This window comes from Tupaia chinensis, unplaced genomic scaffold (genome assembly GCF_000334495.1).
Source record: "Tupaia chinensis unplaced genomic scaffold, TupChi_1.0 Scaffold000544_1, whole genome shotgun sequence".
In the NCBI taxonomy this organism is placed as follows: Eukaryota; Metazoa; Chordata; class Mammalia; order Scandentia; family Tupaiidae; genus Tupaia; species Tupaia belangeri.
In genome coordinates, this window is record NW_006160056.1 from 2,484,632 (window position 1) to 2,501,660 (window position 17,029).

A 17,029-nucleotide genomic window follows, 5' to 3' on the forward strand; every position below is an offset into this window, starting at 1 on the left:
CAATACAAACTAAGGGACAAGTGTGGTGACCAGGAAGCTGTTTCCCTGCTTCTCCCGGCACCTGCTCAGTTGCCTCCCTGGAGCAAATCATTCTCTATTGCAGGAGGTAGCTCTTCCTTCTTTTTTGCACGCAAGGCATGAAAGCCCAATTCCCAAGGAAAGCTAACTTAGCAAAAGGTTGGAGAAAAAGGCACAAGTTTATTAAATTTCCCTGACCCCCTTTTCCTCACTACTTCCTTTAGGTCTTAGGCACAAAGGCAGATGCCAATTTGTCAGGCTGCCTTAGGCAACACCTGACCTGTTGCTCCTGCACAATGAAAAGGGAAGCAGGATGTTAAAAAGGCTTTTAAAGTTTGAAGGGTGAAAATGTTTCTCTCCCAGATTCCTTGATAAATCCTTCACCTTGTGGTGAACACCTATTCTCCAATCCTACATCAAAACACAAACCTGTTTGACTTGAATTCTCTGCCTGATGTATAATTTTTACCAAGTGATCAGCCATTCTGAATAGGCAACTTCATAATAAAGGGAAACATTCCATGCTGCCCTAGTGCCTGCGTCAGCAACACAAAAATAATTACTTTGGCCATTAAAAAATTAATAAATTACAAAGTGTGTGTGCCACTTAAAACAAATCTTTAAATGTTCCTGCCGTGTAAGAAAATTCCCTCATTTTCGTGCCGTAAGTCTCTTTTACCAGCTCTCTAGGCAGCCCTGCCCATCTACCGGCCCTGATTTTCCTTTGTGCACACAATAAAATCATTTGGGGAAAATTAATAAATAGAAAAATACAACCCTCTAGTCTCTTAACTATTCTTTAAAGTATTCTCTGCAAAGAAGGAAAGTTGTTTTTCTCTTTTAAAATAGAAGAAACACTAATAAATAGACAGGAATGAAAAAAAAAAGAATTTCATAATAAACATACACATAAATAAATTTGACTCAAAATGCACATCTAGTTTAATTATGGACACTGGCTCCGTTCCAGGTCGGTACCACTCGAAAGTCTCTTTATCATCCTTCTATTTAAAATCTAGAAAAGCTTCTTTAAGGGGAGGTCTCACTTAACTTCAAGTTAATAGTCCACAATTGACACAGGCCAATTAGACAGGCTTAAAGATGCTGGCAGCAGTATCATCACAACTAAAAAATCATTTATTTTGCTTTTCATACCTTTTTGATGTGAGCATTGTGTTGAAAGCCCAAGGGAGCTTTAACCAATTCTTACATTGCTGGAATCATCCATTCAAGTTTACCCTGGCAGCTCTGCCTGGCATGAAATCATCAAAAGATGCAACACAACAGGACTTCTCCACCCCCCCTCTTTCTCTCGTTCTCTCTTACACACACACACACATTTCCCTATCTCCAACTCATTTTTTCCTTCCTTTAAAGCTCTTCATCTTGGATGGTATCACACCTGTCCAATCAATCCAAAGAGGAAAAAACTCAAACCCAAACATGAAGGATGGTGCTGATAAAGAAGTCAGGGCCAGGGCAGGTCTTTTTGCATGCTAATTCCTGCTTATTGTAGCTGTACCTGCAAACACAGCTCTAAACAGACTATTTCGAATAGGGAAAGGTAATTACACTCACAAAGGCACCTCTGTGTCGCCCAGCACCAGGAGCCAGCAGGTCTGGGAGACGGAGGCTTAACAGAGACTCCAGCAGTGAATGCACATTGTCTAGCATGGGGGGAAATGCCAGACCGGGGGACCCCGCAGCATTCAAGACAACAGAGGTGCACCTTGTCTAGGAAGGTTATTTAATGCTTCTGGCACCTGTTGTCAGGGCCACCCCTCTTTTCCTACCTTACAGGTTTAGAATTTATTTGGCATGTATAATTGTATATTTTGATCCTGGAGCTACAAACAATGAGCCGCATGTCATGTCTTGATCCCTCAGCGTTCCTCTTGGTTTCCCCCAAGCAAGTTAACCCTTCGATACACAGTCTGGCTGCAGCTCTCCTGGCCAGTCAGGTAATGGCTGGATGCCACCATAACCTGGGATAGAAACAGTGTGAGTTTCAGCATTTTGCTGAGAAACAGGTGCCGAGACTTGTTATGTGACTGTGCCAGTGGCATTAAAATGAAATAAACCAGTCAGTGATGGACTTGATGTGAGTGAACACTGAACTTACTTGGATTTGAAATAAGATAAGAATAGGTACTACTGGTTGTTTTAGTTGAGGGACTTTCAGGGCACGGTTTCTGTTTGATTTCATTGCAACGCAAATAAAATAATCTTGGGCACTCTAGGATTTCTGCAGAAAATGCCACATGTGGCAATTCTGGTTCTCTACTACTCTATGCATGTTGTTTTGCCATCAGTGCTGCTCATTATTTAGATGGATTGGAAACCCTGTAAGTGGCACAAGGTTTTATCACATGCGGTTTTAGTCTGCATGCTGCAGTCTTGTCATCTTTGCAAGGCTAATCAGTAAAACCTATCCTACCTTTTTGGTTTTTCATTACTTTTCTTGTCTTCTTCCCACACCTGCCCTCTCCCCACCATTACCTCGTTTGAAAACTGCAAAGTATATTTCTACCCCATGCGTTTATTCTGGAGATTGTAATATGCATGCCTACCTTATTGTAGTTTTTGTTATCTTTATCTTCCTCCTGTATAATAGTATATTATACTTTAAACTACTTAAATGCAACCCTCACTTTATCATTACAAATTTTAACTCCAGCTTTAAAAAATTAAGCACATATAGTTACCATTTTAAACTCACACACTCACATGTGCATTTTGCATGGGGGCACTTTAAGAAGTTCATGAAAAAATGGAATTAAAGTATGAGTTTATTTTGGTGTAAAAATTTTGGAATGCCATGCATAGTTGTTTTTTGTTTTTCTCTTTTTCTTAAGAGGTTTTTAGCCTTAGGGTATGTGCTTTCACTGAGGAGAGAGAGACACACACAGAGACAGTGAGACACAAATTGAGAAATCACTTCCCAGAGGGATGGCCGTGCCATAATACCTTCTCCTCTACTCTTTTCCAGGGATCTTTGGCACACATGCGCACATGCCTGGCATATTTCAAGCCATCGGCCTGGGACTCAGACTGTAGTTGGCCATGTGGGAGCCCAGCAATGTAACTGCTATACTATCTGCTGGCCCCAACTATGCATAGTTTTTTATAACACACATTTCTATAAACTTTTTGAAAACACCTCATGCATATGTATGTGTAGTTGTTTTGTGTTGTTTCGTTTTTAGGTTTTTGCCACAGTGCACATGTGCTCACTGAAGAGAGAGAGAGAGAGAGACAGAGGCAGAGACAGAGAGAGGGAAAGTGTAGAAATCACCCTTCAGGGAGGATGGTCATGCCGCAATCCCTTCTCCATTCTTTTCCTGGGATTTTGGGCATGCATACATGTGTACTTGGCATGATTTTCAAGTTGCCAGGCCTGGGATTCAGACCATGGTTGGCCATGGGGGAGTCCAGTTCCTTAACTATCACACCTGATGGTCCATTTTTTTTTTAAATATAAATTAGCACAATATAATTTGAACTAAATATTCACCACTTTCTTTGCTTTTCATTCCTGGTGGACCTCCACCTGCAATCACTTCCCTTCCATCTAAAGTATACTCTTGAATTTCCTTTATTAAGATTCTGCTGGTGATATATTTTCCGAGTTTTGTTAGTTTTTAAAAAAATGCATTTATTTTACCCTTGTTTCTGAAACATGTTTTCACAGAGTATGTAACTGAAAGTGTTTTTCCTCCTCACATTGAAGATATCTGGCTTCCACTATTCCTGTTTTTCAGTTGCTTGTCAGTTCGACAGTTGTCTGTTGCCTCTTTGAAGGCAATGTGCTTTCCTCTTGGGTCATTTCAGGGCTCTGTTTAGTTTTTATGTTCAGCAGTTTTACTCTGATGTGTTTAGTTCTGAGGTTTTATTTATCACTCTTGCAATTTGTTGTATTTCTTGGTCTACAGATTAATAGCTTTCATTAGTTCTGGAAAATCTTCAGCCATCATTTCTCCCTTATTTTTGATATTTTTGTTAATGCTTATTTATTTTATTGATGATTGAGAATACATGCATTAGAGAGACCCCTGCATCATGCCACAATCCCCTTTTTTTACTACTCAGGTTCATAAGATCTTGAATGCCTTTGTGCATGCCTGGCATGTTTTTAGGCCAACCCAGGGATCCAGACCTCTGGTTGGCCATGCGTGAAGAGCACTGCAGTTCAGTTCACTACCAACTGTACCATCGGGCCGGGCCCAGGTTTTCTATTATATCTACTAGCTCATCTCACACTTTCCTTTATGTCTCAATCTCTGTCTCTTGGAAATACATTCTGAATAATATTTTATCTCCTAATTTACTAGTTTTCTCTTTATCTGTGTTTAATCTGTTAAATCTATTTGTTAAATGTAATATTTTGATTATTATAAATATGCTCATCTTTCTTAATTTTTAAAACAAAAACATTTATTTTATTTTAGATCATTTAAACAATTTTTAATTTCGTAGGTTTAAAATATTCCCTGTTGATTTTGCTTTTCTTTTTTTAAAATTTTGCTATAGGGTGCATGTGCTTGCGGGGGTGGTGGAAGAGGCAGAGAGAAAGCATCCTCTGTGGGTGTGTCCTGCCAAAATCCCTTCTCCATTCCCCTTTGGGGGTTCTGGGAATGCATGCGTGTGTACTTGGTGTGTTTTTCAAGCCACCAGGTCTGGGACTCAAACAATGCAGTTAGCCATGTGGGATCCAGCTGCCTTAACTATCATGCCACCAGTTGGTGCACTCTCTCTTCTTAAAGTACCTATTTCCTTGGGTGTCTTGAGATTTTTGATTGTGAGCTGTTAATTTTCCTTCAAATGTCATCTATGAACATTTTTTGAGGTCTGGGTTGAAAGTAGGTTTCTCTAGAGAGGAACAATGTTTGCTTCTGTCCGGTACCTAGAAGCACTATCAATTCAAGACTAAGATAAATTCCCAGCTTCAGTTTCTCACAACATCAAAAAAATAAAAATAGGGGCCAGCAGGTGTCATAGTGGTTAAAAACTATCTTATTTCACTTAGTACAATGTCTTCTAGGTTCATCCAGGCTGTCACAAATGGCAGGATTTTCCTTTCCTTTTTTTTTTTAAGACTGACTAATATTCCAATTTGTGATTATATTACATTTTCTTTATTCATATGTTGGTAGACATTTGAGTTGTTTCCATATCTTTTCTACTGTAAATAATGTTACAGTAAGAATGATATCTTTTTTTTTTTTTGGAGAGGTTTTTGCTATAGGGCACGTGTGCTTGCCAGACAGACAGAGAGAGACAGAGAGACAGAAAGCAAGAAATCACCCCCCAGGGAGGATGGCCATGCCACAATCCCTTCTCCTCCATTCTCCTCTCGGGATCTTGGGCATGCACGCACAGGTGCCTGGCGTGAGTTTAAGCCACTGGGTCCGGGACTTGACCCACGGTCATCTACATGGGAGTCCAGCGACATAGCCATTATGCTAACTGCTGGTCCCATATCTTTTTGAAATCCTGATTTCAAGTTTTTTGAATGTATACTCAGAGTGGGTCTGCTAGATCATATGGTAATTCTATTTTTAACTTTTTGAGAAAACTCCATATGGTTTTCCATAGTAACTACCATTTTACATATCTATCTTCAGTGCATAAGGATTCCAATTTCTCCACAACCTCTCCAACATCTTCTGTGTTTTTAATTTTATTTTGTTATTCATGACAGCACATAAACACTAGAGAGAGAGAGAGAGAGAGAGACAAAGAGGCGCCTTTGATAAGGTCTCATCACACTACAATTACCTTCTTATTAATCTTCTAGCTCTTCACACATACCTAATGTGCTTTCAAGGCTACCTGGTGATCCAAACCCATGCTCGGTCATATGACTTCCAGCACTGCAGTTTAATTTTCTAACTACTATGCCATTATGCTAGGTCTTGATTTTTGACAATGGCTATCCTAACAAGTGCAAAGTGATGTGTCACTGTGGTTTTGATTTGCATTTCCCTGATGATTAGTGATTCTGAGCATCTTTCTGCCATCTGTGTGTCTTCTTTGGCAAAATGTCTACTAAATCTACCCTAGTTCCCAAAGAAAGACAGAGGCAGAGAAAAAGGGAAAGTGAAAAGTCCCCCTCTCCATGGGGTATGGCCACATCACAATATCTCATCCTCCAGTCTCCTTTTAGGATTTTTGGACGCACATACACTTGTGCCAGATGTGTTTTTCAAGCTGCTAGGTCTGGGACTTGAACCACAGATTTGGTCATGTGGGAGCAGTCCCTAAACAACCAAACCATCTGCTGATTTCAAGTTTATTTTTGAAATAAGATTTTTTTCTTTTGCTATTGAGTGGTAGAAGTTCCTTAGATGTTTTGGATATTTGTCCTGATCAAATATAAGGTTTGAAACGTTTTTTTGCCATTTCATAGACTGTAGCACAAAATTATTAAATGAACATAAGTAGATACCATCTGGAATATCAGCATGGCTCTACTCTTTGGTGATGTGGCTCTCTGATTAGCATATGTAGTTTTTAGTGTGGTTAATATAAGAATTAAGAAAATAGGGAACCAGCAGTTAGCGTAATGGCTATGTCACCTGACTCCCACGTAGTTGACCGCCGTTTGCGTCCCGGACCCGGTGGCTTAAAACTCACGCCAGGTGCGTGTGCGTGCGTGCCCAAGATCCCGAGAGGAGAATGGAGGAGAAGGGATTGCGGCGTGGCCATCCCCCCTGAGGGGGTGATTTCTTGCTTTCTGTCTCTATGTTTCTCTCTGTCTGGCGAGCACACGCTCCCTATAGCGAAAACCTCTCAAAAAAAAAAAAAAAAAAAAAAGACTCCATTTAAGAAAATAGAAGAGTTCTCTTATACCACACTGGATAAAATAATTTTAATTTCTGTAATTTAAATTTGATACAAGATCTTATATAGCATGTTCTTACTCTGAAAAACAAAACAAAGCAAAATGGAGTCATTTTCCTATAATATCTAATATTTTATAATAGCAGTGGTTACTAATAGCAATTAGGAAACACATTCATGTAACCACGTTGGCCAAAACTATCACTCATTCATGTAGTTTTTCGTCATGTCCATTCTTGTCACCCCATTATCCTAGCATATCCACTGCCAAACATACCAACTACTTAATATCTATGTTTAGCCTATAGCCAGTTTTTAAATTTTTCTGAAAATCTTAATTATAAGCATGTGTTCGCTCTTATCTCTTTGACATATCTTTGCATGACAGGTCAGGTTCCAAAGAGAAATTGGATTGTGTTTGAAACCTAGTCTTATCACTTACTTATAAGGCAATAATCTTGGACAAATTACCTACACGCATCAAAGTTGCCTTTCCCTAGCTGTAAATTGGAGTTTAAAAAGAAGCAGTATCTGCCCCATAGGAGGAGGATTAAATGATGTAAATATATACAGTTTTCAGCATGGGGTCCAGCAGCATAAGCACTCAATAAACATTAGCTCAAATGAGCTTATGATTACACACATATAATTCTAAGCCTGGACCTTATCTCTTCTTATAACTTCTGAAAGTCCCAACACAATATTTAGTCTTGCTATTTTCAAATGCTTCAAATTCTTCCATCTCCAGTGACTCTTTGTCCTTTCTGTCTATAGAATGGTATGGTCCTCCTAATAAAATTAAACAAATAATAATCTCTCAATCTCTTTTCTCTCTCTCTGGAACATCATCTTTTGACTTCATTCTTCCTTCTTGTTGCTGTATTCTTTCTCTTTGTTTTCTTCCACGGTGGTTTGTTTCTGTTTATATTTCCTCATATAAGTTCTGATTTCCACCATTCTACTTAAAATGATTTCTAAAACATATCCACTGACTTCCATCTTTAAGTCTGAACACCTTTCTTGCCATTATTTCCCTTGGTTTCTGCAGCATTGGATACCACTCACCTCCTCTCCTTCCATCATTCCCTACTAGTTTCTACAACATTGTACATTCTAGTTCTCCACCTGTATTTCTTTCTGCCACCAAAATGTCTGTGGCCTCTAAATTCTATCATTGGTTTCCCATCAGATTGGAGATCTTATCTACTCTTTGTTTCATGCATGCCAATGACCCTCAAAGAGCATCTACAGTCCCCATCTCTAAAACTAAAGAGCTCTAGTTTTACATTCAACATGGCAGAGTGAAAAACAACACTGGGCAGGGACTTAAAAATCAGAGTCTCAGTCTTATCCCCGTCCCTGTCTACCTAGGTCTCCTGGTTAAATTTCTTAAGATTTCTGGGAGTCTATTTCTTAATTTAAAAGACAATAAAGGAGGGGCTGACAGATGGCATGGTGGTTAAGGGTGCTGGACTCCTGCATGGCCAACCATGGTTTGAGTCCTGGGTGTGTTGGCTTGTTTGCTCACTTTCTCTCTCTCACTCTGTCCCTCTCTGGTCAAATTAAAATAAATAAATATATAAATAAAGATAAATAAAATAATTATTTTGAAAAGATAATATAGGAGGGAAGATCTTTTAAAGTTTTCTCATAGCTTCTCAAATATTCTGAAATTCCAACATTCATATTATCACCATCCACCCAGGCACTAACACCAGAAATATAGGACTGATCTTTTCATCTTCCTTTACTTTCCGCCTTTCATCACTTTCCAAGACTTTGTGACACTCTCAAGTAACTTCAAATATTGGGTCATTAGGAAAGTCATGACGCATTTTTGATAGAAAAAGGTAGGAAAATGCATCTTGACTTTCCCAATGACCTAATGTATCTCCTTTAATATACCCACTGCCACTGCCCTCCTGTAGGTCAATATTACTCCATAGCCTCTAGCCTTTGTCTTCCTACATTCTTTTTACTAACTTTTTAAATTATTTGATTTTTTTTTTGGAACATAGATTGTATTTTGCTTTTTAGAACTAAAAAAAGAAAAGCCGAAACCAATATAACTTTGAGGCAATAAACAAAAATATATTGAGAAGGGGCCTGCAGGTGGTGTGGTGAGCAGCCCCTTGAACTACCAAACCATCTGCTGGCTGGACTCCCAAGTGGCCAACCTTACTTGGAGGACCATGGTTTAAGCCTCAGACCTGGTGGCTTGCTTTCCATTTCTTTCTTTGTCTCTCTCTGGTCAAATTAAAACAAAAATAAATAATAATAACAAATAAAGTTTAATAAATTTAAAAAAAGAATATAATGAGAGATCATTTCTGCCTACTAAATCTATAGATAACAGCTCCGAGATTACTTTATACACATGCTATGGATGAACACATGTACACAACATTTATGTATAAGAACAAAAAGTATATTTTAGTGCTCTGTCAAATACAGTGGGACAAAACAAATGCCTTTGATTAGAACACGACAGATAGAGCCCTAAATGTCCTCCCATGCCACAGCCAATGTTTAATCTGTGATTGCAGAATTAGAAAATTCTTTTCAATACCACGTCATAGATCCTTGCTGTCACTGTTTCCCTGATCATTTTTTGTCCTCAGAAAGAGACATGAACTATTCCAGTGCTTCCTAATGTTGAGTCTTCTGACTTTATTAGCTGTGCTGCCATTTAATGTTAGATGACAAGTTTCATTCCTCTTCTAAAGTATAATCTGTCCCCTTCTTACATCTCTGATGGCCCCTATGTTAAAGGTAATGTTCAAAAGAGGATGTATATAATTGTCTTTCCTGTGGCAAACTTTAACTTATTTTATGCTCCAGGATCTATGCAATAAAGCAAAAGTAATCCAGGGAAAGGGAAATGCATACTCATGTATTCTTAAGAAAAGTAGTCCATATCACAGACTTTTTTTCCCCTCTAACTACATTCATATTCAAATAGTCCTTGAAAGCCAAGTAATTATTCAGCATTTATTTCAATCACTTACTTCTCTGTGTTATAACCAAATCTAGCTAAATGTTTGTTTACATAGTTCACTATATCTGTCTAAACTATTTCTAACTTCAAGAATGCCAAATGTTTACCAAATCTACTTTTTTTCAGTTGCAAATAAAGTCTAAAATAAGTATTCTAATTGCCTTTTATTGGGAAGTCACAGAATAGCCCGGTATTTTGCAAGTCAATGGAGGGGAAAACAGAAAGCTGGGTTAAGTCCAATTCAGGTAGGGTGAAGCTCAGCAGGCCTACACACACAGACAGAGCCCCCTAGCCACTCCTCCAGGGCCCAGCATTGTAATGTTAACAACATTAAACAAAAGGATCCTGGGAAAGAAAAGGAAGATTACCTGTCCAACTAAAACTAGGACGGTAGTTCTTTTTTTAAAAACCCTACCAGGAGGGACACCTGCCAGGTTTATACCTATGAGGTCACTCTGGACGTTTGCATTTTTCCATCCAATCAAGATAAGAAATAGAGAAAATCTTTATTACTAAAAAATGCTATCCTGCAACAACACATGAAACTATACTGCAATGTTAAAGCTGCAATGCTCCCTAAAAGGATGGATCTGAACCTGCTCAAATGATTCCTGACCATGGAAAGATGAGTAGGCTGAGAGAGGAGGGTAGGCCTGGAGCTGAGAGGTTCACAGGAATTAAAGCCCCAGGCTGGAAGTAGGGATAAGACAAATGAAGATCAGCCAAGCGGTAATATAAGATCCAATCTGTGTAAAAGAAATGCATGCCAGGAAGGGTCACTACAAAATGAAGTTGGGACTCCCAGGTTTCCATGAATTTAGCTGATACCAATGGCCCCCAGGAAGATAGAGACTGTCAATGAAATCAAGTGTCTCGAAATTCAAAGCCCTAGCGACTTCACTTGGTAATTATCAGCACACCAAAAACAGCACCAAGCCCTGTGGAATGCCTCTGAACTAGATTAAACCACCAGACTACTAATTATGCAAACTTCGTATGAGAAAGTCCTCTTGCTCAAACTTGAGCAATCCTGCTCATTTCAGGAAAGCAATTTTAGCACCAAGGTGGAAACAAGAAACTTTTGAGCCTCAGTTTCAGCTCACATACCTTGGTTGGCAGCCTTCATACAACTAACTACAAAATCAGGATACTGGTTACTTCCAAGGAGTGTTAAAGGGATTAAGATTATGAAATAATGTGCAGATGAAAAGGACTAAGTCCCAGTCATGTATCATTTGCAGGTAGCGTAACAATCTCTGTTTCTGTATCAGCAAACACATTTTTACTATTTTATCCAGCTAGACATTTCAATAACAGTCATTGCCATAGTACCTAAGTGCTTTTTACCAGACAACCCACTGAAAGACTGCTTGGCATCTTGTCAAAATGACATGCTGCTACATCGTGTGTCGCCTGTAAGAACCTAAAAATTTAGGAAAGATGATTTCTCTTCAAATTTATCAATGCTATGCTCATGACAATATTGTTTGTATCTTGCAGCTGGGTAATAAATTGGGAAATGAAATAGCTAGAGAACACTGTGTTTCTCTAGCTATATTCACAGACTGAGCATCTTAAGTTTTGAGCTTCTTTAAAATGTCAGCATGGGGCCAGCTAGTGGCATCAAGTTTAAGGCAGCTGGAGCCCACATGGTGTGATCTGAGTCCCAGACCCAACAGCTTGGGAGATGGCAGGTGTGTGTGTGTGTGTGTGTGTGTGTGTGTGTGTGTGTGTGTGTATGGGTGTCCAAAATCCCAAGAGGAGAATGGAGAAGAAGGGACTGCAGCCTGTAATCTCTGATGAGTGCATATAGCCTCTTGCATGTTATATATATATATATATAATGATAGCATGTCTATTTCTACATACAATATATGCCTCAACTTAAGGCAAGTTCCCCTTCTCCCTTAAATTAAGTTCAGAAAAGAGGATGTCACTTTTTATTTGACTCTCACAGTACCCGATTGTGCGGTATCCTTATCACTTGACCTTGAGGTGTACAGAGTACCATTTGAGAGAGTCAGATTCACCTAAAACAATCTCAGCTCTTTCTAATGCTGGATGCTTACCAAGGTCACTTGCAGAACAGAGGCTAAAAAGGAAAGAGTAAAAATGTATTTGTAGGAGCTCACGAATGTTGTGCTGAATGTCAGAACAGTCATCTGAAGTTCACTCTAAAAAGCAATATGATAAGTTGTGACATTATGGGGACCATTATATCCATTCTGGATGGGGAATAGGAAAAAATGAATTGACTGTCTAATGTTATGTGTCTATGGGATAAAATTTCTAGGTATAACATCGTATAGAGATCAAAAGTGCTTCATCTTGCACCGCTGGGGATAAAAATAAAGATAATGTACTCTGCAAAACCATGTTAACAGATGGATGAAAAAATGGATTAGGTGGTGCTGAAAATGTTGATTTAAAAGCCTTGTGGAATGCCTCTGAACTACATAATATTCATACTTTGAGTAAAACCGTCAAATTGTTAAACTCACATAAATATAAATAATTAAAAAAAATTCATTCATATAAATAATTTCAATAAAATATTCCTAGATATGTGCATGAAAACAAATCAACATTATTTTATACAACATGATTTTACATGTTTTTGTAAATAAATAAAAATATTTTCAGCAGACATTTGACTTTCCTCCCTAGCACCCTTAAGCTTTACTTATTCAAGATGACATTAAACATTTTTTTTTAAATCTTGTCATTGAAAAATTATGAATACCTTATGTTGGATAAAGCCTGATAGCTGTGCATATATGAGGATAATTCTAGTATATACCATTACATCCTTCTGGTTGGGGTATAAATAACAAATTTCAAGAATTCTCAAAAGTTTGGTCTAGTAATCATTCTGAAAAACTACTTTCTAAATAAAATATGGTCAAGATTTATAATAATTAAGACAAGGCATGGGACTAGCAGTTGGTGTAATGGCTATGTCACTGGACTCCCATGTAGCTGACCATGGTTCGAGTCCCAGACCCGGTGGCTTAAACTCACACCGGGCATGTGTGCATGCGTGCCCAAGATCCTGAGAGGAGAATGAAGAAGAAGGGATTGTGGTGTGGCCATCCCCCCGGGGGGGACGATTTCTCGCTCTTTTCCTCTCGGTCTTTCTGGTGAGCACATGTGCCCTACAGCAAAAACCTCTCCAAAAAAGAAAAAATAAAAAAAGAAAAGGCAAATATATATACTATATGTACACCCACACACATACACACACACACACACAGTGTGTGTGTGTGTATAAAGCACTTGGATAGAGCTGGAATATACAGGATCAGAAGGTAAATTCCTGGTATGAGCTTCTCCTTAAACTAAGCTAAATGTATCTTCTGGAAGATGGCACTCTATGATCTCTGCATCTACCTTTCATGAGAATGATGTTTTGTATCAATAACAATCCCCAAAAAGCTCCAGTCAGTGTTGCTGCGAAGAGTTGCGCTGAACAAGTCTAGGCGTGCTATTCGTCTCTCAGTCAGCCTGCATCGTGCATTTATAAGGCCAGCCTCTTGGGAGCTGGAAGGCAGAGGCACCTCTGAATTGGCATGAAGGTGCCTTGTGAGCTCCAGTGAAATGTCTTCTCCGAGTGTAGAAAGAGAAGGGATCAATTTCATGATGACAAACAATGACTACTTTAGGAGATGCAAAAGTAATCAAATAAATAACTAAAAGAATTACCTTGTAGATTCCAAAGAACCCCAGGTCTCGAAGGACAGACAGTGCGCTGACTCGGGGACCAGTGGTGATTTCTCCCGCTACCTGCAAACGGATCTTCACGATTTCTAAGGGATTTGTGAAAATCACCTGGGAGCCTCCTGCCTAGAGAGAAAAAGAAAGGATTTAGGATCAATGAAGGAAAATAGTAAGGAGGGTCAAAAAGGGATGAATGTTTATCCTCAATAAAGCTCAGAATATTCTGTCCTCAGGAGATGGTAGTTTCAGTTCTTGTCCCATCAGTGAAAATGGTTGGTGATTATGAGTTTGAATCAAAACACAGTTACTGCCTAGGAAGCCTTGGAAAGAGGCCCTACCTCCTTAATGTGCAGGCTGAAAGAGGGCAAAGGCCACAGAGAACTTCTGCTGGCCTCACCAGAGTCCTCACACTAAAATGACAAAGATTCCTTGAAGCAAAAACGACTGTCACCACAGTGCTCCAAGTCAAGGGCACAGAGGCAGCAATAAAATGAAAAGCAATTAATATCCAAATAAAGAGACATGGAACTGCCTCTCAAAATAGGAGGGGGCAAAAAGGACAAAGGTTCTTGAATGATGGATTTCACTCTGGCAATGATTCAAAAATTGCCAGAGAACATGTAAACTTAGATGAAAGAAAGCTATTTTCTTCTTCTCTTAAAAAATCAGGTCAATCAGCACATACCATTTTATGGAGTTATATATTCTTATCATTTTATTTATGTATTACTTCTGTATAGAATTGCTTTTTTTTTCATATAAATGGTATGTCAGAGTAGTAAAAATAGGCATTAAATCAATTATGGCCCCAACTTTGAACAATGTGTGTTATTTCATTCCAGCAATGGCTGGGTGCCACAACTCCAAGATCATCAGTGAAATCTTTAAAGTGCACTAGAAGGGAAATTTTAAGCTAGCAATTTTGAAGTTAAGCCTATATTAATTATGAGCAATTACATTCTTTCTTACTGCACTTCTACTTGTTATTCCTTGTCACAAATATACTAAATGTTTATATCATCCAAACTAAAGTTAACGCAGAGTTCAGAGCATCAGAATATCTAGTATGTAATGATTTGATCAAAGCCCGTTTGCAGATACAGTGCTTGCAATGTAGATGCTTAGTAGATGCCACATGGTAACAGGTACAGTGTGGGTCCCCTTCAGACAAGACTACTTCTTGGTAGGTTCTCTTCCCAATGACCCAGTGACCCCTGTGTGATTCCAGTGACCAAAGTACGAGTCTACCCTCACAAAATGTCCAGTTCTTATTGAAACTAGCTACAATAATCATCTTTGAAGTATTGTTTAAATATCTGGAAATAAACATGAGAAACATAAGTAATCAATGATAAGAAATGGATTAAATGAATTGGAGTATGTCTATGTACTGAGATACTACACGCAGATAGGAAAAATATTGTAGAAAAATGTTCAACATACATGGTTAAGTAAAAAGTCACATGTTTAAAATATGTGCATGTTTTCCCTTGCGGTACTCTACTACCATGTAGAAGAGAGATATCCAAGTGGTACTTTTAGGGTGGAAGAATTACAAATAGCTTCATTTTTACTTTTAAAAATTTTGCTGTAGTTTTGGGACCAGCAGTTGGTGTAATGGCTATGTCGCTGGACTCCCATGTAGTCGACCATGGTTTGAGTCCTGGACCCGATGGCTTAAACTCATGCTGGGCACATGTGCGTGTGTGCCCAAGATCCTGAGAGGAGAACGGAGAAGGGATTGCTGCGTGGTCATTCCCCCGGGGGGTGATTTCTCCCTGTCTGTCTCTGTCTTTCTGGTGAGCGCATGCACCCTATAGCAAAAACCTCTCCAAAAAAAAAACAAAAAAATTGCTGCAGTTTAAATTTTTTCTATATATTGGGTCATTGGAAAAGGCATGAAATATTTTTCTATGCAAAAACGTCACAACTTATCTGATAACCCAATAGGTCATGTGTTACCTTTTTCCCTTAGGCCGTCAGAGGGTATGTGTGCTCACCAGAGAGACAGACAAGAGAGAAAGAGAGGGAAGAAGCATCTCCCAACGGGATGTGGTCACACTGCAATCCTTTCTCCTCCATTTCTCTAACTTACTGTGACTTGGAGCATTTATGCCCAGGTGTCTGGTGTGTTTTGTAAGCCAGTGAAGCAGGTATTTGAACTTTGATGGGCAATATGGGACCCAGTTTCACTTAACCATCAGGCTAAAGGACCTGTACAATCATTTGTTATGTTAAAAACTTTTTAATTTTTTTCCCTTGCCAGAGAGCACATGCACTCACAGGGGGTAGAGAGCAAGAGAGAGAAGGAAAGGGAGGAAGTACCCCTCATGGAGGATGGCCATACCACAATCCCTTCTCTTCCAATCTCCCTCTTTTCAGGATTTTGGGCATGTATGCACACGCACCCAGTGTGTTTTGTAAGCCAACGGGTCTGGGACTTGTACCATATTTTGCCCATCATCTAGTCTCTTCCAGGTGACTCTAAGGAGGTGGGTTGAATAATTCTGATAGGAATAAAACTGGGTTGGACTCATCAAAAGGCCCAAGAAGGTAGGAAGGGGTGCACATAATGGCACACCCAGAGGCTGGTGTGTCCTTCTGGTCCACACACAGTCATTCTGTTTCCTGCTCTACTTATAACAGCTAAGTTTTACTCATATCCTGTTGCAACCTGCAGGTACCTGGGAAGAAAGACTCCCTGCCTATCTGCAGCCTCTGAGTATTTGGGGTGGGGGGAGGGTGTACTTACATTTTCCATGTGACATGGAGAGAATGATTTCAGGTTGGGAGAAAGAAGAGATGAACTTGATCTAACCTAGTAACTGCTAAGGGCACAGTAAAGATTCTCTTTGTGCCCCTGGACTAGAGCTCTTCATATGAAAATAAGAATAGTATGAACACATTTACAAAAAAATGAGTAGAAGTTAAAAATGTGAGGACCGAATTTGTACTGAATGACTGCACATGATGGCAGAGGTAGAGTGATCTGAAGATGTGATGGTGGAAGGGGATCGTGTGGGTGCTAGCACAGTAAGGGGGGAAAGTAGTTGGTAGAGAGTGGGATGATCAGTGCGAAAAAAAAAAGATTATCAATGATAAACTTTTGTTTACAAGAGAAAAACAAATCAAAACCCTTTATTTGTATTGTCTGAAATAGTTAACAATATTGTGTATCTATTAATTCATCTGTCATCAAAGACTACTTTGCCTAAAAGAAAGGACTGACTAGTTGTAAAATGTTTACAATCTTCTGTGAGAGTGTAATTTATCATGACTTTGTATCTGTAAGTTAGTGTTCTAAATATCACTTGTAATTTTGAAAAACAGAAGTGTGAAGGCCATCTTCTTCGGGCAGAATTGCTGAGAAAAGCTAATTCCTTTGTTGAAATTAGACTGAGGGCTGATGTTTCGAAAGCTCACCGGAATAAGATGATCTTTACCAAGCTTAGC

At 39.0% G+C, this 17,029-nt stretch overlaps 1 protein-coding gene across 2 annotated transcripts in view; it reads right to left on the bottom strand.

Annotated features, from left to right (window-relative positions):
* SLC25A13 (solute carrier family 25 member 13) overlaps positions 1-17,029 on the bottom strand; it is a 225,507-nt gene that overhangs the window by 36,313 nt on the left and 172,165 nt on the right. For both annotated transcript variants that reach the window (XM_006157502.3, XM_006157501.3), the window contains exon 14: positions 13,562-13,702. In XM_006157502.3, coding sequence (XP_006157564.1) covers positions 13,562-13,702 — 141 coding nt within the window. The remainder of the gene's footprint in view (positions 1-13,561; positions 13,703-17,029) is intronic.